General features: G+C 42.9%; 1 protein-coding gene across 1 annotated transcript in view; it reads left to right on the top strand.

Moving 5' to 3' along the window:
* The window catches only part of TBC1D32 (TBC1 domain family member 32), a 184,032-nt gene that overhangs the window by 71,898 nt on the left and 86,360 nt on the right, over window positions 1-25,774 (top strand). The window contains 2 exon segments of the mRNA XM_054976881.1: window positions 21,221-21,343; window positions 22,001-22,109. Of these exon segments, the coding sequence (XP_054832856.1) occupies window positions 21,221-21,343; window positions 22,001-22,109 (232 nt within the window).

The raw sequence follows: 25,774 nt of genomic DNA, 5'->3' as shown, positions 1-25,774 counted from the left end.
AGGAGCGCGTCGGTTCCGAGGTCTTCTTCGGAACCGGCGAAGAAGAAGAAGAAGACCAAGCATCATCGGTCGCCGCGTCCCGCTCCTCAGGAGGAGGTCATCGTGCTTCCTCACACGCCTTCCCCTCATCTGGGCTCCCCTGAGCCGGAAGGCATCTCCGTGCCGGTGCCGGATCCGATGGCCTTCGAGACGGTGCCTGCAGAATTCTCGTCGGGGCCGGAGCCGAGCCCGCACCGTCGGAGCCGACCATCGCCTGCCCTTCGGTCGCCGAGGCTGGAACCAAGCCCGTCTCCTCGTCGGAGCCGTCCGTCGCCTGTCCATCCACCACCTCCGGTCGGTCGTGAGCGGCATGGTTCCGGGGACAGTGTCCGATCAGTCCGGTCCACTGCGTCCCGGCATCAACAGGCTTCCTACCTCCCCTCGCCATACCGTTGCCAATGGGAGGGGGCACCTGCGGGCTTCTCCGTGTCGGAACCGAGGCCTTCGACATCGAGGTCGGCGTGGGCTCCCCCTCCACTCCGGGCTCAGGAATCCGAGCTCGGTTCCGATGAGGAGGAAGTGGAGAGTTTTGGCTACCAGTCGGAATCCTGGTCCGAACCATCGCCAGCTGAGGAGCTAGTGCCATCTGCGGACTCGCCGTTCGAGGACCTCCGCATCTACGCCGACCAGATGGCAAGGATGGCCAAGGCTCTCGAGATGGATATCTCTTCAGCAGCCCCCCAGACCAAGGACAAGCTCCTCAAGCGTATCTATGGGGATAATCCGGCGTCCGTTGGCTTCCCCATGCTCGAGGGTATTGAGGAGATTGTGGAGAAGGTGTGGCAGGTGCCCTGTGATCAACCTCCAACATCCAAGCGCATCGAGCAGCTTTACAAGATCAAGCAGGGCACCTGGCCGGCGTTGGTGAAGCACCCTCCACCTTCCTCCTTGGTCACAGAGGAGTTCAACCCCCGACGATCGGGTCACTCCTCAGTGCCTGCCGATAAAGAGGGCAAGAAGCTTGATGCCATGGGCAGGCGCCAGTACATTGTGGCTTCGCTGGGTCTGAGGATTGCCAACTACCAGACCATCATGGCAGGGTACCAACTGTACCTCTGGGAGAAGTTGGCATCCTACACTCGAGACCTCCCACCTGAGCAGAGGGCTGTCGTCTCCCTGTTGCAGACGGAGGCTGTCCGGCTGTCTAAACAGCAAATGAATGCTGGGAGCCACGCTGCCGACACTGCTGCTCGGGGAATGGCTTCGGCGGTGGTCCTCAGGCGCCACTCCTGGTTGCGGTCTACGGCCCTGTCCCAGGAGGTGCGTTCCAGGGTGGAGAGCATGCCGTTTGAAGGGGACTCGCTGTTCTCCAAATCGACCGATGAGACCCTGAAAAAGAAAAAAGAGGACAGGCAGACGGCGCGGTCCTTGGGTCTGGCTCCGGCGGACAAGCCTTCCTCCAGGTCACGGTACGCTCCCCGGTCCGGCCCTTACCACTACCAGGGCAGATACCAACAGCAGCGGCCGGGCTACCAGCAGTGTCCTGCCTACCAGCAGCGGCCTTACCCTCCCGCACAACAGCAGAGGAGGCGTCGGCCCTTCAAGCCTCGTCCGGCACAACAACCGGCCCAGCAGAAGGATCAGCAGGGCGCCGGGAGGCAGTACTGACGGGTCACGCCAGCCGTATCCCCGAACTTTTCGGACAGACTGAGTCCACTCCTCTCTGAGTGGGAGTCAATAACATCTGACTCATGGGTCTTAACGATTGTTGAACTGGGATACGGGCTGGAGTTTGTTGAGCTGCCTAGATGCAGTTCACCCCTGACAGCTGTCAATAACACTATGGCCGAGCTGGATGCGGAGATCGTGTCGCTCTTGGCCAAGGGTGCTGTGGAAGAATTGCCCTATGAGGACTCTGTACATGGTTTCTTCTCTAGGTTCTTCCTGGTCCCCAAGAAGGATGGGGGCTTACGTCCCATTTTAGATCTGAGGGGCCTTAATGCCTTCCTCAACGTGACCAAATTCAAAATGGTTACGTTGGCGACTGTGATCGCCTTGCTGAAACAGGGGGATTGGTTTGCGGTTCTTGACTTAAAGGACGCATACTTTCACGTGGGGATACGGGAGGAGCACAGGAAATACCTGAGCTTTGTGTACCGGCAAAGGGTTTTCCGGTATAAGGTGCTCCCCTTTGGCCTGTCCACTGCCCCACGAGTGTTCACTAAATGTGTGGCCCCTGTGGTTTCCTTCCTACGGGAAGAAGGCTGTACCATCTTTCCGTACCTCGATGACTGGCTCATCGTGGCTGAATCGGAGTCTAGGCTGGTGCAGGACATTGGCTTGGTACTTAGCACTTGCCAACGCCTGGGGCTCCTGGTGAACTTGGAGAAATCCAAGCTGGTGCCCAACTGCAAAGTGTCCTACATTGGTGCACTGTTAGACTCTGTGGAGGGTAAGGCTCTGCTTCCCTTGGAGAGGGCTCGGTCCCTAAAGGGTCTGGTGTCCATGTTTAAAAGGAACCGATTCCAGTCTATGCGCATTATCCAGTGCTTACTAGGGCATATGGCAGCGGCCACCTCTGTGGTGCCTTTCGCTAGGCTGCGTATGCGCCCTCTCCAGAACTGGTTTGTGCGGAGGTACGATGCTCTGCTGCACCCTCCGTCCCTCAAATTCTCTATCCCGAGGGTCATCCTCTCCTCCTTGGACTGGTGGCTGTCTGATGACAACTTGTTTAGAGGGACCCCTTTTGGGTATCAGCACTATGACATCACGGTTACCACTGATGCCTCTCTGTTGGGATGGGGGGCTTACTGTGGTGATGTGTCTGTGCAGGATGTCTGGTCTGAGAGGGAAAAGACCCTCCATATCAATGTGCTTGAACTAAGGGCCATTCGTTTCGCACTTGTGTCTCTTACAGCACTGCTGAGAAATCGTCAGGTGTTGGTGCAGACGGACAACACGACTGCCATGTACTACGTGAATCAGCAGGGGGGCACAGTGTCCATGGCCCTGTGCCGGGAAGCCACACTCACTTGGCAGTGGGCTATCAAGAACGGCGTGTCGCTCCGTGCTATACACGTGGCTGGGTCAGACAATGCCCGGGCAGATGCCCTCAGCAGGGTCCCTTTACTGGACCACGAGTGGGAACTGAACGTAGAGTGCGTTGGGCCGATCTTCCAGATGTGGGGTCATCCAGTGATAGACGTGTTCGCCACTGCGGCGACCACCAAGGCCCTCACGTTCTGTTCCAGGGCAGGGAGCGACCCCCTCTCTATTGGGGATGCCTTCCAGTTTACGTGGACGCAGGGCTTGCACTACATGTTTCCTCCGTTCCCCTTGATTCCCAGGGTCCTGTGCAAGATAGAGGAGGACGGGACGGACTGCATCCTGGTGGCCCCCTTCTGGCCACGGCAGGTTTGGTTCCCGAAACTCCTGCGGATGTCCCAACGGACATATGTCAGTCTGCCCCCTCGGCAAGACCTTCTCCTAAACGGGAGCCTAGTCCACCACGACCCCAGGAAGCTGCACCTAACGGCTTGGCGGATCGTTCCTCCCCGATAGGCTTTACTGACGAGGTACAGAGGGTCCTCCTGAATGCTCGTCGGCCATCCACTAGGCGCGCTTATGCGGCCAAGTGGCGCAGGTTTGAGCTCTGGGCACTTGCCAGAGGAGTGGTGCCTGACAGCAGTCCCTTGGGGGTTGTGTTCGAGTATTTGTGCCACTTGCGTGGCCTGGGCTTGAAGGTTTCCTCCCTCAAGGTCCACCTGGCAGCGATATCAGCTGCTCACACCCGAGTTGAGGGTGCTACGGTGTTTTCTCACCCACAATCCCGCCAGTTCCTTAAGGGCATGTACAATCTTTACCCACCTGTGTCGGCGCCAGTACCTCAGTGGTCACTGTCCTTGATGCTCTCACGTCTCATGTTGCCTCCATTTGAACCAATGGCTACCTGCCCCTTGGATATGCTATCCTATAAGGTGGTGTTCTTGGTGGCCGTCACATTGGCCAGAAGGGTCAGTGAGCTGTCTGCGCTGCGGTCTGACCCTCCCTTTCTTGTGTTTCATCCCAACAAGGTGGTCCTGCGTCCCTGCCTCGGGTTCCTGCCCAAGGTGGTGTCCGCCTTCCACCTCTCGCAGGATATCTCACTGCCTGCATTCTTTCCTCAACCTTCCTCTAAGGGGGAAAAGGCCCTTCATTCCCTAGACTTGAAGAGGGCCCTAGCCTATTACCTGGATAGGACAAAGGAATTCCGCACCTGTCCTCACCTGTTTGTATGTTTTGGGGCCAAGGACAAGGGTAACAGGGCTTCCTCACAGACCCTGTCTAGGTGGATTGTGGCGGCCATTAGCAAGGCCTATTCCCTGGCAGGGGTGGCTTGCCCGCTTCATGTCAGAGCCCATTCCACGCGGTCCCAAGCATCCTCTTCGGCACTCCTCAGGGGGGTGCCCCTGGTTAACATTTGTAAAGCCGCCACATGGTCCTCTGCAGACACCTTTGTCAGGCATTACGCCATTGATGTCAATGCGGAGCAGGATGTATCTGTGGCCAAGGCTGTCTTACACTCCCTTTTTTCCTGAAGGAGTTTTGGGATGACTTTCTTGGTGTACCTGCTGGGTACCCTTGAGTGAAAAAGTGTATATATGTACCTTGGGGTGTATATATGTAAATACTGAGTATTTAGGTGTCCTTACACAGTTTTTTACATAGATGTATATATGCATATCTATTTATTGTTGTTCTTGTTTGTTCAATAAAATTGTGTTGGACTTCACCCCCGCCTTCCTTATTGTGTGAAGCTTGGTACACTCCCATGTGTGGAGGCACAGAAGAACGAAGATGAAAACAGGGTTAACATACCTGTAACTTATGTTCATCGAGTTCTTCTGTGCTGACACACAACCCTCCCTCCTACCCCGCTGTGAACTCCAATGCACAATACTGTGATGGCTGTAACGGAAATTGGTGTTTTTAAGGTGTTATGGCTGAAGTGTGTTGGTCAAGCGGCGGCAAGGGAGAACTGAGGGAAGGGGCCGTTGGTCGCTGGAGGATCACGTGACCGTTTGGGCGGGAAAACGGTCGCTGAGGCGCGCGACAAACGGCCCCTTCGGAGCCATGGAAGCTCTAGAAAATTCTCCGGCGGCTGGCCTGCGCCTGCGCAGTCCCCATGTGTGGAGGCACAGAAGAACTCGATGAACATAAGTTACAGGTATGTTAACCCTGTTTTGTGCTAACTGTTTTTTCCCTAATGGTGCTTCTGTAGCAGAACGTAAATTACACAGGTTGAATATAAAGAAGGAATTTTTGTATCCATTAGAAGAACCAAAGGGTTCTCAGACCCGAACACCTTCTTGTGCATTATTCTGGACACCATAAGGGTCTCCCAAGTCCTTCCAAACCTTATGTGGATGGATAGCGACAGTTATTAAACTCTGCTCTAATGAGGCTAAGATCACTTGAATAATGGTGATCAGAATATGCTCAACTATGATACAAGTCTTGTTGGCAGTTTTCTCACCAAGGGTCCCTCTTCAACACATCTATCAGGCTGTCATGTGGTCTGCAGCTGATATAATGTAATAAAGCACTACACTGTCAACACAAATACCAAAAAAGAATCAGCAGTGGGAACAGCTGTCCTATATCCTGGTCGGCTGACCCACTTACACCATCCTCCATTGGTGAGTAGCTTGCTAAACTCCCAATGTGGGAGTGCACTGAAGACCGATGACAAAAGCAGAGTTGCACTTACCTGTAACTGTTGTTCTTCTAGGTCTACGTGCAGGCACACAATGGGGGTCCTACTTGCATTCGGCGGGAAACTCTTGTGCATGCGCAGTAAAGGTGAAGTGCCCCCTTATGGTCTTTTAGAGCTAAATAATCTTTTTAAAAATTTTTAAAACATTAATTAAAATTGATTTCAACTTCTTAACATTAAAAATAAACAACAATAATATTAAATATAACAATAAAAGCAGTTGCTCCAAGGTACAGTATTGACATTCCTATGCTGTCAGTAACTCAGGTTATCCGTGTAGATTCTTTCGACGTTACACGAGATTGAGAGCTTTATTTTGTTGTCGATTGTTCAGGAGGATAAGATGTATGGTGATGAACCAAACTATTGAATAAGTTGTTTGCGCATGTCATTTGTTGTTGTGCGAGGTCTAACTAAGGATGAATAGCCATGAGCGTTCATAGATTTGAAATTTTCATAACATTATAGTTTGGTACACTGGATTTTTTGGTTGTATGTCATTCTTGGCTATATGTTCAATGAAGGGGAGCCATTTTTCTGTAACATTCGTTGTTCTGGGATATATTTCAGCTTGAGGGAGACCATCTGTGATTTTATTTATAATGTAATGATCCCATAACTTAGATTTTGTAGTGTAGGAGGTTTCTGTGATTTTTACTTCAAAGCTATTGCAGTTTTTTTCTGCCACCAAGAAGATCCTAATGAGATCATACCTGATATGTGGTATAGTTGAGTTCTGCCATTGGTCCAGAAAGATTATTTTAGGGCTTACTGTGAGCATGTAGCCAATTAGGTGGGTTACTTGTTCCAAGATTTCTTTCCAGAATTTTTCAATGTATTTGCACTCCCACCAGCAGTGGGCATAGGTGCCCCTTTCTCCATGTCCTTTCCATCATAGAGGATATTTTGTTGCTGAAGATATTGTGGACAATTGCTTAGGTGTGCAGTACCAATGATGTGTTATTTTGTGAGTTTGTAGCTTGGTGTTAACCACAGGCAAATTGAGAAGATTTAAGGTCCATATAGACTTCCATTGATCGTTTAAGTTCAGATTTGTGCACTCCTGCTGCCATTTATCTTGGCATGTTGGAACTTTACTGTTACAGGTAAGGAGGACTGCACTGTAAATTTTTGAAATTAAGCCTTTATGAACTGGCATTGGATTTTCTAAGATTTGCCCAAATTCTGGTTTAGATTTGGCCATAACAGTTGTTTTAATCTGTGTGGTCATGTGTTTGAGATGTAGATAAGAGTACCATGGGATCTTTTTTGTATTTTCCTTTCTAGTTCTTATTTTTCAAGATGCCCTTTATCAGTAACAATATCTATAAACCGCATGACGTTCTGATGATTCCAGAGTTCTCTAGAGGATGGATCCTGACTGGGTGGAAACAAAACTTGAGCTGTGAATGTGGAAAATCAGTATGTTTCCGGCACTAATTTGCTTCTATGAATATCCCACGCTTTAAGTGTGGATGCCAGGATGGTATTTTGATTGATCGTCAGGGGATATAAATTCACTTTACTCCAGATCAGCTCTTTTATGGATAGAGGTTGATGGAGTGGCCGTATTGATCCAATCCAGACTATCACCTATTTACAGCATCAGCATTATGTTTGCTATTTTTATTGATTTGGGATAAATATCAGCATCTGAATAGTTGAAGCCTCCATGCGTCTTTTTTAGCTTCAGAGTGGAAAATGCAATCTGTGGATGTTTATGTTGCCATAGGAAATCATTGAGAGTAGTCTGCCGATTTTTCAATAAGGTTGCAGATAACTCAATGGGTAAAGTTCGAAACAGAAAGATTAATTTTGGAAGTACAAAGGACTTGATGAGATGATAATGCTCATACCAAAATAGTTGTTGTGGATTGTAAATTAGATTATTAGGTAAGGTAATTGACGTCTTAATACTACTATCAGGGTGTCCCATACTATATGTGATGAGGTCTCTTCTCTCATGTAGTCGTTAAGATATTGATGATGGCTTGTTCTATTTCTTTAGTATTATTTTCGGTAAATAGAAGTGTTCTATCGAAAGTCCATCTCTTTTGTTGATGTTTTAAGACCTAATTGTAGAGTGCAACTGACCCAGGCATGGTCAGACCATGTAATATTTCCAATATTCGAAGTTAGGACTTGGTTTGTCAATGAGTCTGAGATTAGAATGAAATCAATTCTGGTGTAAATGTTATGCCTTCCTGAAAAATAGGTGTAATTTTCTTCAGAGGTATGTATCAGATGCCATATATCCGCCAGTTGATGGTTTTTGATTATTTCAGCTAAACCAGTGAATTATGTTTCCCTTTCCCTTTCAGCTTGTTGAAATATGTACGATCAGTAACATGGTTCAGTATGAAGTTAAAGTCACCTTCTACAATCAGTTTTTCTTCTTGGAATTTTGTCAGTGTTTGAAGAGTCTCCTCTATAAATCTGAGCTGATTGTTATTATGAATATATATTACAGCAAACGTTAAAATTCGGTCTTCTATTGATCCTTTTATGAATAGAAATTTACCTTGTGGATCTTTTAAAGTTGCTTTGTGCTGAAAACATAACTGTTTTAAGATTAGAATTGATACACCACGGGTTTTTGAGGACCCTTTGGCATTGTATTGAAATTGAATCCAATTAATTTTGTCTGTTGTTATTTGTGGAGTGTGAGTTTCCTTAAGAAGTGTAACATCTGGCTTTAGCTTAGCCAAATTAATTAAGATTTATTTTCTTTTGACTGGATTATTAAGACCTCGCACATTAAGAGAGGTTATGTTAAGGATCACATGCCTTATCACAGAACTTTAAGAATGTACCTAGACAGCAGCTTGGTTATATAACTTGATGCAGAATAACAACTACTAATATTACAAATTTTGTTTTGGACTACAATAGATAAGATATACAGCAATCCAGTATCAGTAGTGAAAAATAACCAACAGTATGTCAGGCCTGGCTAGGGGATTCTCTCATACTCTCTACTTCATCCAACCCAGTTGTATGAGTTAAAGATCTTTATTCAGATAAAGCTCCCTAGAAGTGCACTGATACATAGAGATTGCCCAGAATGCTGAAGTACAGTCTTTCCCAAGAGGTTATACTCCAGTCCCTCTCCCCCAACCCAAACAAGTTAGTTGAAGACAGCGAAAGTTCTGCAAAAGATGCCCAGCCGAAGTTTCCACGCCTGGTTCCCACACACTACCAGCTACACTGATAAGATACCTTCACAAAGCATAGCTGAGTACAGTGAAGGAAGCTACACTACAGGAAGAAAGCCCACCCCCCTAGTAGACATGCATTCACAGTTATGGCAGGCAGATTAGCTTGCCAGCCTGACATTATCCCCTCCCCACTACATCTATAACAGGATAATCCCTCCTTCAGTTTCTCCGGATAACGTTTGTGAAAAGCTTTGATGAGTCTTTTAGCTTTTACATCTTTAGCTTGCACTCACTCATTTTGACCCTGGTCAAAGTAATTCCATTTTATCAAGTAAAATAATTTCCCTCAATTTGAGTCCAACACTTCTTCCACTTCATGATGAGGTTGTCCATTCATCATGAGTTGGGGCGGGGGAGGAACTCCAGATTTCGAGTGCCAGATATTTGCTTCCGGGACTTTCTTCAGCAAGCTGCAGTGGAATACTGAGTTTATATGTCTTAAATTCTTTGGCAGGTCTAGTTTCACAGCTACCCCATTTATTATGTCAAGGATTTTATAAGGTCCTATGTACTTCCATCCTAACTCTTTGCCTAGTTGTTCACCCTTGACATTTTTTGTGGACACATAAACCTCATCTCCAGCTTTCTGATCTTGGGGGTGGGGGTGGGGAGAAGAGCGTTTACAGTCTGCATGTTTTTTGTAATCCTGTTTGGCTCTTTCCAGAGTTTTCGTTATTAGATCCCACTGTTCTACGATAGAGTTCCACCAAGGACTGAGATTCCCCCACTCCCAGGCGGGATCTTTCACAAACGGCAAGGGTTTGCCTTCAAAGCCCTGTGTGATTTTGAATGGGGATGCTCCCATAGAGCTATGAATGCTATTGTTGTAACCTTATTCTGCAAACGCTAGGAAATCAGTCCAATTATCTTGTTGATAATTAATGTTACACCTTAAAAATTGTTCCAGGACTTGATTAACCCTTTCAGATTGCCCGTCAGTCTTGGGATGATATGCTGAACTCAGCCCTTGAGTCATGCCTGTTACTTCCATCAGCTCCTTCCAAAACTTGGCAATGAATTGTAGGCTTTGATCTGATATTACTTTGTCTGGGAATGAATGGAGTCTTACTACATGCTGTATGAACAACATTGCCAAACGATTTGGCTGTTGGTAACTTAGAGCATGGAATGAAATAAGCTTGCTTGGAAAAGAAATCCTCCACCACCCAAATCACTGTTTTCCCCTTGCTCGGGGGGAAGTCAGTGATGAAGTCCATGGATACTACAGATCAGGGTCAGAGTGGGGTTTCCAGAGGTCGTAGTAGTCTTGGAGGTTCCCCTCCCTCTTTTTGCCCATTAAATAGGTCTGATATGTGGATACATATTGCGACACATCCTTCCGTATTCTTGGTCACCAAAACTGTCTTTGTATTAAGTGCAGTGTTTTTAAATAACCCAGATTCCCGGCCAACTTGGCATCATGACAGTGTTTTAATATCTCTCCCTGTAGACCCTGAGGGATATACCATTTGTTGTTCTTATGCCAACAATAATTTTCCCCCTTCTCTAAGTCCTCCAGCCGATTTTCCTCCCCCTCCTTTTCCAGTTCTGCCTTAATTTTCTCTTCCCGCTCCGGAGCGGGGGAGGGGGAAGGCAGTTGCCTTGGCTGCTTGGTTTCTGGTAATCATGGCCCCTCCCAACTGGGTGGGGGAAAACATGTCTACCACTTCCTCCCTCTGACTGTTGTGTCGGGGAAGGCAGGACAGCGCATCTGCCTGGAAATTTAACTTTCCACGGAAATGTTTAATGACAAAGTTGAAATACTGGGAGGCTTCATGCCTCCCAGTCTATGCAGCAGTCACAGTGCCTCCAGATTTCTATGATCAGTCCATATCTCAAATGGCACCTTAGTCCCCTTGGCATCAGCTCCAACTCAGGGCGGCTCTTACCTTCACCCAGATACTCGGCAGCAAAGTGGCCCACTTCCCCACATTTCAAGCACAGCCCTTGTGTCATTCTCCGATCTCTCACTTGCTGGAATGTTGACTCATCGCCTCCCTCGGTCCCGGGGTCGGACATCCGCCAGTCCTTTCCGCTGACCAGTTTGATACTGCAACTTCAGCAACTTCTGTTTGTTCCTGATTTTCAATCTCACAAGCCAGTTGGATCCAGCCCAGGAGAGTTCGAGGGTCATCTTGTACCATCGTTTTGGCCACCAGCTCAGAGTTCAGGCCGGCTTGGAAAAAATCTTCACACCCTCCATTCAGTCTTTCAGTTTAGCTGCATACTCTCGGACTGGATGGTTGCCCTGCCTTATCTGCCTCAGGTGGGTTTTCACCCTCTCCTCCTCAAGAGGGTCCTCATGCTGCTCTTTAAGTACCTGGATGAATGCATCCACGCTTCCCAGTTCTGGGGCCTGCATTGCGTATAAAGTCACATACCATTTAGCTGCTGCACGTCCCAGCTGAGACCCAGTGTAGCTTACTTGGCTCAGTTCATCTGGGAATGTGTGGCCCCACTCTCTTTGGAACTCCCCCACTTGCACCAAGAAGTAACTCAATTCCTCGAGGTCTCCATCAAAACGGGTTTCCAGTTTATGCTAGGTGAGGAGTGGCAGGTTCCAGTCCCATGGGACCCTTGTCCATCTCGTGCGTGGTCTTGGGGAAATAAGTGGTGCTGGGGGAACAGGTGCTACTCCACCTGGGCCCCCCTTAGTTGGGAGGCCTCACTGGTGCCCCCCTCTGCCTCCGCGTGCATGCACATCTAAATATAGTTTACACATTCCGTACATAATTTCCAGCATTGTTTGCTCGACCTCCTCCATCTCTTCGTGCAACTGACGTAGGTCAGACACGCCACTCAAATCTTGGGGCTCTCCATCTTCATCATCCTCACCCATGCCCTGGCCCTCCGTTGTAGCAAGGTCTCCCTCCTTGACATCCTCCGTCTGCATCTCTCACAGAAGTGCCAATCCAAACAGCCACTCTTTGTCCTCCAGGTCCCTCCTGGATTCTCTGGAGCTCCTGTTGCTCTTCCCAAGCTGGATTGGAATGGGTGCACTCGGCACCGCTCCCTCTGGTCCCTCATCCTTCTGTACGAAGAATGCAACAGCCATCCTCGGGGTGTTTCATTCAGCCAATGTAGGACCCTGGCTGCTCTCTTGGGAATTGCCCCAGCCCCACGCTCCGAGCTAGTCCCAAGCTTCGGCACTTCCATGGGATCTTGAGAAAGGTTCTCCGGGTTCACAGGAGATCTGTTGTCTCCTCCAGCTGCCATACTGCAGGTTGGGAATCTCACTGGCTTCCCCTGGTTCCAAAGACTGAAGGATTCTGGGCAAAAATGTCAGGCCTGACTAGGGGATTCTCTCAGACTCTCCACTTCATCCAACCTGGTTGTATGAGCTAAAGACCTTTATTTGGATAAATCTACCTAAAAGTGCACTAATACATAGAGATTGCCCAGAATGCTGAAGTATAGTCTTCCCCGAGAAGTTATACTCCAGTCCCTCTTCCCCAGCTTAAACAAGTCAGTTGAAGTCAGCGAAAATCCTGCAAAAGATGCCCAGCTGAAGTTCCCACGCCTCGTTCCCACACACTACCAGCTGCACTGATAAGGTCTCTTAGCAAAGCATAGCTGAGTACAGTGAAGGAAGCTACACTACAGGAAGAAAGCCCATCTCTCTTCCCCCCCCCCAGTAGACATGCATTCACAGTTATGCCATACAACAGATAAAAATGGTTGTATTCTTAAAAATACAACAATTATAAAAAATAGGTTCATAGAAAATCAATTTAAAATTAGCTCACCTTCTCTTTATTTGTATCTATATATTTATCTAGTAGAACAGTTATTTAAATAATAATTTATTATATGAGTTCTAATATTCTGTTCAAAAATAATTAAGGAATCACCTAGGTTGTAGATCTTTCTATCTAGATTAGCATAAAGCAATGTAGAATTTTAGAGAGAAGAGCGATATTATTAACAGAATGAAGAGTAGAACCTAACAACTTTAAAGCCCTCTATAAACAGGTGAGAATAACTTCTCACTCTGGTTATTGATGTAATCACCAATTAGAAGGGCTACAAATAAAAAATAAAAAAGTTGAGAGCTACTTCAAGTAAACACAGAACCCTCCCCTCCCCCAAACCGCATAAAGCTTTTAATATTTAATTATACAACTACCGTCATAATTTTCCACAGAATTTTAAGGTATTATGCAATAATAATAAATTGATAAATTTTTGTATTTAGAATCCATCTGCATTTTCCATTAGTTGTGAGGAGTGGATGGCTGTTCTAGATTCTTCCCTCCCCCCATGTTTTATCAAGATCCATAGGTGAAGCCACAACAAATAATGTGATCCTGTATCACAAATTTAGGAAAGTCCCATTCGTGTGGTATTATGAAACAGTTTCTATAGTAAGTTGTATTAAGAGGAGCCAACAGCTTCTGCAATAAGTTATAGTAAGACAAGTTGATGAGCATCTAGATGTAAGCCTGTTTTGTACTTGACCTTCCTCAGAAGTTATTCTTAATAAATCTTCCTCAGAAGTTATCTCCCTAAAATTAACCATAATAGTTATGGTTAACCATGGTTAACCATAACATAAGGGAACCATGCAGCTGAATGGAATCTTAATATTATAAAGAAGCATATGCTAAGCATATGCTATATTATTTAGACTTACCTCTTGTTTATTTTCAACGTATTGGAAATTTAACAGAGTAAATGAAAGCACAGAAAAATAATGCAACACAGAAACAAGCCAATAGCCTTTCAGGATATATGTATGTATGTATGTATGTATGTAATGTATGTAATGTATGTATTGCAGTAGGTTTTGTACCTGATTAACAATGCAATCCTATGGAGAGTTACTCCAGTCTAAGCCCATTGAAGTCAATGGCCTTAGACTGGAGTAACTCTCCATAGGATTGCACTGTAAGGAAAGGCTATTGGACTGACTTGCTTCCTATAGAAATATTGAGTTGAAAATAAACAAATGATAAGTCTAAATAATATAGCATATGCTCTTTTATAATATTAAGATTCCATTCAGCTGCATGGGTATCCTTTATATTATAATGATTACGGTTAAATTTAGGGAGATAACTTCTGAGGAAAATTTATTAAGAAAAACTTCTGAGGAAGGTCAAATATGAAACGGGCTTATATCTAGATGCTTGTCGACTCGTGTAACTACAACTTATTACAGAAGCTGTTGGCTCATCTTACTACAAGTTATTACAATAAGCTATTTCATAATATCACTTTTCTGAATTTGTGATACAGGATCACATTATTTGTTGTGATATTTTTCTGTTATTTATGCAGAACCACTTGCAATTTTATGATGCAATATAGTAGTCATAAATCACAGTGATGTGTATATCCATGACACGTCTTTCGAGAAGTTCAGATTATTTCATTCAAGGGTCTAATAATGTTAATTAAATATAAATATTAAAGACTATATTTGACAGCACCCAGCCTTGAAGAATACTGCAAGTTTCCATGACTTCGACTCTGCCTCTCTGAAAGAAACTCTTTCCTCCATCCACCAGTGCAACTAATGCTATCTCTGTCCCATAATCAAGACTGAAACCAGATTGGAAAAGGTTAATGGATGATGTCTCTTCTCATAGTTTCTTCTTTGGTTGAGTACTTAGTGGTACATTTTAGTGATACATTTATTTAAGTGAAACCCATGCCATTCATGGAATAATAATGTAGACAAATATAATTTAAAAGGCTAGTTTCTGGAGAGACTCTAAACCCAATGAACCATTTTTATGTTCCATGTGTGTGTGTGTGTGTGTGTGTGTGTGTGTGTGTGTGTGTGTGTGTGTGTGTATCTGGAAGTCATGGAAACTTCAGGACACTAATGCAACATTCAGAGCTGCTTTCAGAAAAGAGGGTTTGCTGCTTGGTGATGGTCAGTCCTGGTGATTATTATTACCTTTGCATGCAAAGGGTCACCATATCATACAGGAATTTCAGGTGTATGCAGAATTGTTATGATTTCCTAACACATATTTGCATTTGACTCTTTAGTAAATCTATGAGCTGATATAAAAACCAACACTCTTTCTTTTTTGTCCAGCTTCTCCCAGTGAACTTTCTATTGAAAGTTATAATGTTGTTTTTATTTATTGTCTGCCTTTCTCACTGAGATCCAAGGCAGATTACATACTGCACATAAATACAATATAAGCAATGACTAGAATATTCATAGAGCAAAAATACAATATGATCAAGGGACATTCAATGAAAACAGATACAGTAGGGTATGGTAGCCACAAATTTGAAAAGCACATAAAGCCAAACACATAGATGAAATCTTTCTGAATTAAAGCATAAGTAATTAACATGACATCTTGGGGTGTGTGTGTGTGGTGTTGCTTTGGAGGAAGATGGTTGCAGAAACCTGAGCTTTGCACACACACACACACACACACCCGCCCCGAACAAGCTTCAACATTTAAACATTTCATATCACTATTAGCACCCAAAATATGGGTAAGCACAATGCAGAAAAGAATGCAAGCAATAAAACATCTAGAAGGCTCCAAGACTACTTCCCCGCACCTCAACTATCTGAAATTCAAAACAGCACTGCAGAAGATGTATCTAAAATGGCAGTGAAGGCAAATGTAGCAGGTAAAATTTTATCTGAAACCGGTCTGCCTTTACTACTACAAAAAATGGAGCAAAGAATCTTGGATAAAATTATAAATCTAACTGATCAGATTATGGATATAAAATTAGACATTACTAAAGCTATTCAAAAAGCTGACTGAGCAATGGATCTGAGTATTTCATTGCAAAAAGAAATTTATTTATTTATTATTTATTTATTTTATTCGATTTATACTCTGCCCTCCCCACAGATGGGCTCAATCCAAGTCTTGCAAAAAGAATTTTTTTAAAAAAATTTTTATTAATGCATCACATATTATTACATTTCAATACAGTCACAGTTCTCCTATGATACATCTTTTATCCCTTTTGTAACCCTCCCCCCTCGCAAGGTGGCCATCCTATAACTACAAATTAAATTTTTAGCCACAAGCACATTTTTTCCAATTTTCCAAATATAGTTGTATCGGCTTCTCCATTATATACCCATTGAAAATATACAGACCATTTCTCTTTTATCTCCTCCATTTTTCCATCCCATGCCTTTTTTTAAACATTCCAACATATCCGATTGAATATATTCATACAAGTAATCATTCCATCTTTCTAAGGTCCATTTTAACTTCTCCTTCCAACCGTATGCAATCACTGTATGTGCAGCTAGTAACATTGCTTTGAAAATATCCTGGTTTAGTTTCTCAATTCTAGTGTTTCCCAATACACCCATGAATAATAGATCTACATCTATATTAAGGTTGACCTTACATACCAATGCTATTTTCCCCTGTACCTTTTCCCAAAAATCTATGACCTTTGGACACTCCCACCATAAGTGGGAGTACCACCCTTCTTTTGCATTGCAATGCCAGCAGTTAGGTTTCATCCCTTTAAGCATGTATGCCAATTGGGCAGGAGTTCTATACCACTTCATGATTATCTTTCTTTCAAGTTCTCTATACTTTTCTAGCTTAATTGCCTTCAAATTCACCATTAACTTATTAACCTCCTCAGAGTTTATTTGTTTTTCTTTATTCCATTTATTTTTTAGAGTTCTAAACATAAACTCCTTATCCCTCACCAATTCAAGGTAGATTTTCCCTGCCAGCCCTTTCTTTATTTCATCCACATATAATGCGTGTTCTATATTATTGTCTTCCCTTTTAATAACTTCTTTATATTTATCTTGTTTAATTAAATGGTGCAACCCCATTAAATTTAACCAATATCTTTCCCCCAATTTTTGATTCAATTCCTGAAGTGGTAACAAATCCCCTTGACCATTATACATATCCTTCACTCTAGTTATACCTTCCACCTTAAGATCTTCCCAAAATTTTGGGTTCATCTCCTTCTCCCAGATATACTTAAGTGGAGTCCATTTTGAGTTCTGTGGCATCATAGCCGTTTTCCACCTCTTCCAAGCAATCAGGGCTATTTTTCTTGGGCCCTTTGCATGTCTTATCTCCTTTTGCAGATCTCTAGTATAAATTCCATAACTACCTGCTCCCTTATTGATTGCAGATTCAAATCTTACCCACTTATCCCCTTTCCTCCATTCTAGCTCCATCAATGCTTTCAACTGAAATGCATCATAATAAGCTTGCAAATGTGGGAGTCCCCATCCTAAATCATCTTGGGGCATATATACCAATTTTTTTGAGATTCTTGCTTTTTTCCGGCCGAACACCCAATTTTTAATATTTTCATCCCATTTCCCTATATCTTTCTGGTCAAGTTCTATTGGGAGTACCTGAAGTAGGTATAACATCTTTGGTAATATAAACATTTTAACTGCTCTAATTTTCCCTAAAATACTCAAATGTTTATTCTTCCAATCCTTCAATTTCTTTGTTATCTTTGTCCAAACCTTATTATAATTGATTTTTTGTAGCTTCTCTATGTTTCTAGCAAGATATACTCCTAGATATTTAATTTTACTTACTCCTGAATTCATCCCCGTTAGAACTAATATCTCTCTTTTAGTTTCCCTATCTACGTTAAGAAACATTATTTCAGATTTCTTAATATTGACACCAAGCCCCGAGCTTGACTTGAAATCTTCTAAAATAATTAGCAGTTCTCTTATTGCCTGTAGCGGATTACTTATTGTCAGCAGGATATCATCCGCAAAAAGATTTAACTTAAGTTCTTCTTTACCTATTTGAAATCCCTGAATTCTACCACTATTTCGAATCTTATCTGCTAGGGGTTCCATTGCTAATGCAAATAGCATCGAGGATAATGGGCAACCTTGCTTTACTTCTCTCTGGATTGAAATGTCTCTAGTGTGTCTATCGTTTATTCTAATAACTGCTTTACTGCCCCTATAAATTTCCCTTATAGTATTTAGGAATGGTCCAATAAAACCAAATTTCTCCAATACCTGCATTAAATAATTATGATTTAAGGTGTCAAACGCCTTATAAACGTCTAATTTTAGCAGAGCTAGGGTTTTCTTTTCTTTACCAAACAAAACATTTAATATATTTCTCAATGGATGGGGTATAAATCTATTCTTGACAAAACCATATTGATCTTCCTTAACTAGTTTTGGTAAGTGTTTTTCCAATCTATTAGCTAGAACTTTTGCGAATATTTTGTAATCTTGATTCAATAAACTAATTGGCCTATAAGAATTTGTATCTAAAAGGTCTCTCTGGGGTTTTAGAATTCTAAGGATCTCAGCTTTCTTCCATGAATCTGGCATTTTACCTTCTTTTAATATATAGTTAAATAATCTTTGCATTTCTGGTATCAGTAACTCCGCCATTTCTTTATAATATTCTGCAGTGAATCCGTCCAAACCAGGGGATTTTCTATTTTTTAGACCCTTTAATACTTCTGCTATTTCCTGTCGTGTGATATCTTTATTCAGGCTCTCCCTCTGTTCTGTCGTTAAATTGTTGTCTAACTGTTCATCAATTTTTTGATTTTCTCCAGATTTAAATAACTGTTGATAAAATTTAGCAAATTCCTCTCTTATCTGAGTATTTTTAAAAAGCTGTTTATCCCCATCCCCCTTGATGCATCCAATTTTTTGCTTTTCCTTCCTAGTCTTTAAGTAATTGGCCATTCTTTTCATTGTATTTATATTGATTCTGTGATATTCATTTTTCACTAATATTTCTTCCACATAGATAAAGAGTCTAAATTCTCTAGCTCTTTTTAAAGTTTTTTTAGGAGTTCTTGAGTCTGTCTACTGTAATTTTCCTGCAATTCTTTTTGTTTTTGTATCATTTCGCTTACTTTCCTGCTTCTTTCCTTATTGTTTTCCCTTCTAATTCTAATTTCTTTAGCAATATAAACTCCCCTTATGACTGCTTTAGCAGCATCCCAGAGCACTTCTTCCGTAACTGAGTTCCTATTTTCTCTAAAATAGAGCTCTATATCTCTTCCTAAGTCCCTCCAATCCTTTTCTGTTAACGGCATATTAGCCTTATATTTCCAAATATTCTCTTTCTGGTCTTCGCTTAATTTGAGTTGTGCTATCAAAGGGGCATGATCCGAAATCCATATAGGTTCAGTTATTGTTTTCACCACCTCCTTCTCATTTGTTTCCTTTATCAAAATATAGTCTATATATGAAAAGGTCTTAGATCTATTAGAAAAATATGTAGGTTGTGGTGTTTTCCCTCCATAAGTAAATGTGTCCTACAATTTCCATTTCTTAAGTTTCAAAGTTTTACTTTTCTTAAAGTCATAATTAACATCTCCTGCTACAACCAATTCCCCTTTGTAGAAATTCTGTAATTTCTGAAATACCTTATTTAAAAAACTTACTTGACCTGTATTTGGTGCGTATATAGAAGCTATTGTAAACTTCCTGTTGTTCAGCTTGAATTTCAAAAAAACATATCTCCCTTCTGAATTTCAAAAAAACATATCTCCCTTCTGAAGAAAATGATTTAATGAAAAGTAGAATACAATCCCTAGAACTTTCAAATCATCAGCTTAATCTTAAATTTAGAGGGATTGAAGAGGAGGAAGCAATAAATGAAGACCCAGCGGTATTCCTAACAAAATGGTTAACAAAAATCCTAAAGTTTATAGACAGTACCACCCCGCTAATCATGAAAGCATACTGGCTTGGCTTTCCAAACAATCCTCGAAGGAAAGGGCCTAGGAACATTTTGGCAATGTTCTCAGACTGGAGATTGAGGAAGAGGATCCTAGAGACGTCTAGACTGCAGAACTTACATATAATGGAACTCATATTGCTGTCCTTACTGATCTGCCAAAAGAAATCCTCAACAAGAGAAAAGAATTCAAACTGATTCTAGACTCTCTTAGAGATGCAAGAATAGACTATAAATGGTCAAACTTCACAAAGATTCAAGTCAAACACAAAAGGGAAACCTATCTGGCAGAAGATCAAGAATCAGGTTTAAACCTGCTAAGGAATATTGATCTGGAGTTATTTATGGACTTTGAGAACATATCTCTTAAGAGGAAAAGATCACAACCGACTACTCGTCAAAAGGGTAGCAAAATCCCAATCAGACATATTCAATAGCCATTTTCCTCACTATAACTTCTTACTTGTCTACATAGAAATAACTGAAAGTAACTTAATAAGCATAGTGTTTAATAGTTTATCGATAAAGGTTCAGGGGAGGGGGGGAAAGCATTATTTTAATTCTAGTTTAGCTCCTCAAAGTAATACGGCTCTTCTACCTTGAGAAGTATACCAAGTACCTGGGTGGGGTATTAATCTTCATAGGTATAGAGAGCTGTTTAAACTACATGGTCAAGTACTTTACTATAAATTATTAAGTTAGGGGGAGGGGGAGGGGGAGGCGGTAGGTAATTTCAGCAAGAGAGAGGGTAGTTGATTGTTTGTATAAATGATAAGACATACTGTTAACATTCTAAATCAGTGTTTCATATATCCTTTACTGCATTTATTCTTAAAATGTTTAAATCTGATAATATGTAACACCAAAGATCTTTTGTAACGATCACATTTTTGTTCCTAAATATCATCCCTTTTGTTATTGAAAATATTGAAACTAAAAAGTTTTTCATCTTTAGCAATGTTGAACTATGCAGTAGGATTTATCTACAACAGCAGACATTAGCCTTTTCTTCAGCGCCTGTCCCTTACCAAAGTATCTCTTTGAGCTATTTCTTATGACACAGCCCTATAATCTGAGTTGAAAGCCGTCCTGAATAATTCAGTCTTACATTGTTTGTGGAAAACTAGGAGAGTAAGAGCTTTTCTGAGCTGCTCAGGCAAGCTGTTCTGCAAAGTGGGAGGTAACAGAGAAAACGGATGGAAGGGCAGCTATGGATTTAGCCCAACTGCAGGCTGGTATCTGCAAAAGACCCTGTTCAGATGAGCGTAGCTGCTGTGGCGGAATATAGGGAGAGAGACAGTTTCACAGCTATGAGGGGCTTATGCCATGGAGGGTTTTTAATGTAATAGCCATGACCTTGAATTGAGCCCAATAACTGATGGGTAGCCATGAAATGGCTGGAGATTGAGAGTGAATATGTGTGCTCCATCTGTCTCCTGAAAGTAAGCAAGCTGTTTAAGGTCATCCCAGGAGGCAAAAAGACTATTAATTACCCAGTTTTTTCTTGTTTTATAACAATTTAACAACAAATTAATTTGTTGCAATTTTTAATTTGTTTCAGTTTGGTAAGTAATATTCTGTAATTTCAAATATTTTTTATCCTGCAGATTATTAAATGAGCTGTGCTGTGATCTAGATATACTTCTGCTTTTAGAATCTCAGTATAAGATATCAGAAGTACTGTTGAATGCGCAGAAAGAGAATTCCATCACAATGTCTGAAAATTCTTCGTAAGTAATAATAATTAAAAATATTACCATCCCAACACATAATTCTGTATACTGTCCATTCAGAGTTTCTACATTCACCTATTTCCATTCTGTGGATAAAGTAGTTCTGTGCTTTTGTATGTGTGAATCTAATAAGTTAATTAAGTTAAGAAACTTGTAAGTAGAATTCTCCTTCCTTACTAGGGGTTACTACATATGTAGGAGGTGGGCTTGCGGCCAGTAATCAAGGATAGAATCCCAGTCTTCAGACCAGGATGTTGTAGTGAGAGATCTGTTGTTTTCGTAAGCTTGATCAACGAAGAAGCCTTAGCCTAACAGCGATGGGAACACATTTATATCCTTAGTACCTTTCAGATGATGCTATATTTTATCTAATACTCACCTCTGGCATCTAATTGTTCTAAGAAATCATGATATATTTATATTTGCCCAGGTAATACAGTGCTGCCTGGTTCACTAAGCAAATCATGATGGTATCAGCTTATGCTATATTATGGATAGAAAAGATTACGTATTCTGCACTTGGTCGCAGCTCCACATTTACTGCTGGTACTAAGACATAGATGCTAACTACTTTTGAATTATCCATCTCCTTGATCATTATACTTCTCGACTGACAGTATTTTTTAAAAGTAACTCAGTTTTATTTTACTGCAGAGAGTTTATAATCGATGGCTTATCAGTAGAAAGAAATCATATTCTTGTTAGAATAAACATTATTGGAGGACCAGCTGAACGGATCTTGCCTTCAAGAATACTGCAAAAGGTACATATATTTGATATTTTCTTTTCCAGTCTCTCTGAGGTGACACAAGTAAAAACAATCCTACTATATAAAAGGCAATCCATATTGGCAACAACTCACTTTTTATCCCCACGGAGACACACTTGCACATCCCACCGTGGGAATTAAAGATGAGTCGTTGGCAACGACTTGCCTTGGAGCTCCCAAGTAGGCTGCTGCAGTGGTGGGAAGGCCTAGTGCAGCAATGTGACTGCTGTAGGACCTTGGGAGGGCCGTGCCACTGTACTGGGCCACTCTGCTGCCTGTGTAGAGTTGCCAGTCCCCTGCTGGGGTGGGGGATCCTTTGTTCCCACCCATCCCTGTTTTCCTGGCCGGTGGGGGAAAAGGTGGGAAAAGGTGCCTCCTGGGGTGTGCTTCCTGGTGGCATGGCGTGCTCCCGTGCACCACAGTAGGACAGTTTCGGCCTGAAACAGGCCCAATTCAGCCCACTGCAGAGCACAGGAGCACCTCAGGGTCTGTTGTGCCACCTCAGCAGTACTCCTAGACTCTGCAGAAGCCCAATTTGGCCTGCTACAGAGTGCAGGAGTGCTCTTCATAGTGTCATATAGCCTGAGCAATGATGTCACATCCCGCCAGTTGCGTCATTGTGTAGCCCCAGAGCACATGTACTTTGTGTGTGTGAGAGAATGACCGAAAAGTGAGTGCCAGGTCTTCAGCCCCGAGGGTAAGGGGACCTGGTAACCCTACTCCTGTACCAGGCCTCTGAGGGGCTGTGGAGGTGGCAGGGAGGCCCTGTGTGGCGGCTTGGCCCTCCCAAGGCCCTGCAGCAGCCATGGAGGGAGCAGAGAGGCACGACATGGCGGCGCAGCCCTCCCAAGGCCCTGCAGCAGGGGCTTGCCAAATAAGTTTTCTAGAGCCTGTTGTATTTTCCCACACAACAGGTTCTGTTGCTAGTTAATCAAGAACTGCCTTGAGGAAACAAGGCAAGATTGAGATGTTTTAAATAAATAATTTTTGAACTTTATGTCAGTGACTTCTTTGAAAGTTTGGTTATCTGTACAGTTATAGCCTCTGTTTTTTAATTATATTAAGGAATTATATAGTTCTACAGTGCTTAGTTTATTTCAAGTGATTGCTACTCATTTACTTTTTGTTTTTTCTTTTTCTTGCAAAACAATTTTTTTGATAATTTAGTCTTACTGTTTTTTTATGCCATTTGAATGTCATTTGTGATACTACTTACCTATAGATCCCATCAGCATTCCCTTAGTTAAATATTTTTAAGTTCATCTGTGGTCTTCAGTGTAGGCACACATTGCGACTGTGCTTGCACAGGGTGGCCACTGTGAACAGGATTCTGTAGCTTTAAGGCTTCTGAGGGAGCAACCCCTCCCACATCAGAGTTACCTTTCCCTTAGCTCATTTTTCACCACTGCAAAGAGCAGACATCTCTGTAGCATTTCTATATTTTTCCTGAGGTAAATCTTTTGCCTAAAAAGATTTGGGTTTTTGTTTTAGTTTCTTTTTTCCCTGAGGACTCATTGGAAGATGGCTGATAAGGCCTTATTTAGAACCTGTGAGGACTGTGGCACCAAGATGACAACGACTGATGGCCACTCTTAGTCTCTTCTGTGTCTTGGAGAAGGACATGTCATTGAGAAATGTAAATACAGTGAGGTGCTTACTTCCAAAGCGAGAGGAGATTGAGCTACTCTCCTTAAGGAAATATCGTGAGAGAAGGCTATGTCTAGCGTCACCAGTCCGACAGTAAAGATATCTGCCCCTGCGGAATGCTCAGCCCCAGTAGCCCAATTATCCATCAAAATCGGATCCAACCCCTACCAACCGGTCTTTAGACCTGACCACCTCCCTACAGAACTGACCACAGCACCGTTTCCAGTCTTGAGAGTCTTCGGTTCTGATCCAAGCCTCTTCAAACCTGACATGAGCTAGAAAAGCCCTCTCGGTATCAAGAAGGAGGAGTTCAGCTTCACCAGTTACATGTTCGGCAAGGGAGTTCCTTAGATCGTCCCCAGGAGAATCATAAGACAAAGCACCCGAGGGAGGATACTTGTTCTATGCCTCCTAAGCTGCCCAATTTGCCAGATTCATCTCAACCTCCAGATCCAATTGTGGTCTTAGTTGCTTCTCCTTTGCCTTCAGAACTGGAAGATCAGGCGATACTTCCTTGTGAAAAGGCACTTTTGCATCATCTCTATTGCTCAGGTTTGGCACAGCAGTCTCGACACTCACTCCTTTTATGCTTCACTATTGTAATCATCCAGTTGGAGGGAGATTTACAAACCTTATCCTTGTTTGGCTCTTTGTCTTTCAGATCTGAAGAAGTGACATCAGATTCGAGACCCTGTTTGGATGCCTCCTCCATTACCACCAGTTCTGAGGCATGGTTCTGACTTGGATTCAGATGTGGAGGTGCTCGGATCCAAGCGTAGCATTAACGTGGTTTCGGATACATTACCTGAGGAAGCTGTTGGAGATCCTGAGCCTTTCTTGCCAAATATTGATTATAAGCACTACGCAGAGCAAGTATTATGTATGGCAGCTTCACTAAATATTGATGTCTCATCATCTGATCAGAAGCCTAAGGATAGTATCTTACAACATTATTCTGAAACCCCTGCTTCAGTTGCATCTCAATGATTGAGAGGTTTGTAGAATTGATGGAAGGTTTGTGCCTGAAGCCTGCCTACACTCTAGCTATCTCAAAAAAGTAGAAGCTTTGCATAAGGTTAAGCAGGACAAGTGCCCCTTCCTTTTCTCTTACCCACCTGCATCATCTTTAATTGCAGAGGAGATGCAGAGTATACAGTCACGGATGTTTTTCTACTCCCTCTGACAGAGAGGTGAGAGAGTTGGATGCTGTGAAGTGCAAGATGTACTCAAGAGCTGCTCTTAATAATAAAATTGCTAATTATCTTGCAATTATGAGTGGCTACCAGATCTTCCTTTGGCAGAAAATGTCATTTTATATGGACCTTCTCCCCGAGGACAAAAAAGGACTAGCAAATATCATACAGGATGAGGCCATAGTATTGTCTAAATAATAAATCAGCACTAGTCGACATATTCTGGATGTATCTACAAGGGGATTTGCTTCATCAGTGGTGCCACATTGTCATGTGTGATTAAGATCCACTGCTCTTCCATTTGAAACATGCAATAAGATTAAGGATAGGTGTTTTGATGTTACCACATTGTTCATTGTTGGTCTTCTATGCAGTCCCACATGGGACTGCGTATGCACAGGCTTGCCAACTGGAGGTTTTTGTAGCTTTTTTAACCATTAGAGGGTGCTCGTCACCTCCCAGAGTACAAGCACGGCTGTTTTCCCACCGAAACAGCCCACTCTCTTTACACTCAATTCCTTTTTCACTGCCAGCAAGAAAGGTTCTGTAGAGATTGTCTAGAGGATCTCTTTGGAGAGTCACCATTTGTTTCTTCTCTATCTGGGAGGAATATTGTGAGTCAGGGCTGAGAAAGCCCTTTTTAAACACTGCTCTCAATGCAGCACTAAAATGACCAAGACCAATGGCCATTTGCTGTGCCTCTTATGCCTCAGAGAAGGGCATAATAGACCTGCAAGATCTGCCTAGGCTTTGCCACTAAGGCCCACGTAGAAAGGGCAAATCGGCTAAAAGCAGCCTGAAAGCCACCAAATCCTAGCC

This window comes from Eublepharis macularius, chromosome 1 (genome assembly GCF_028583425.1).
Source record: "Eublepharis macularius isolate TG4126 chromosome 1, MPM_Emac_v1.0, whole genome shotgun sequence".
In the NCBI taxonomy this organism is placed as follows: Eukaryota; Metazoa; Chordata; class Lepidosauria; order Squamata; family Eublepharidae; genus Eublepharis; species Eublepharis macularius.
The sequence above is the reverse complement of the archived record's forward strand: the minus strand, read 5'-3'. Positions and strand labels throughout refer to the sequence as shown.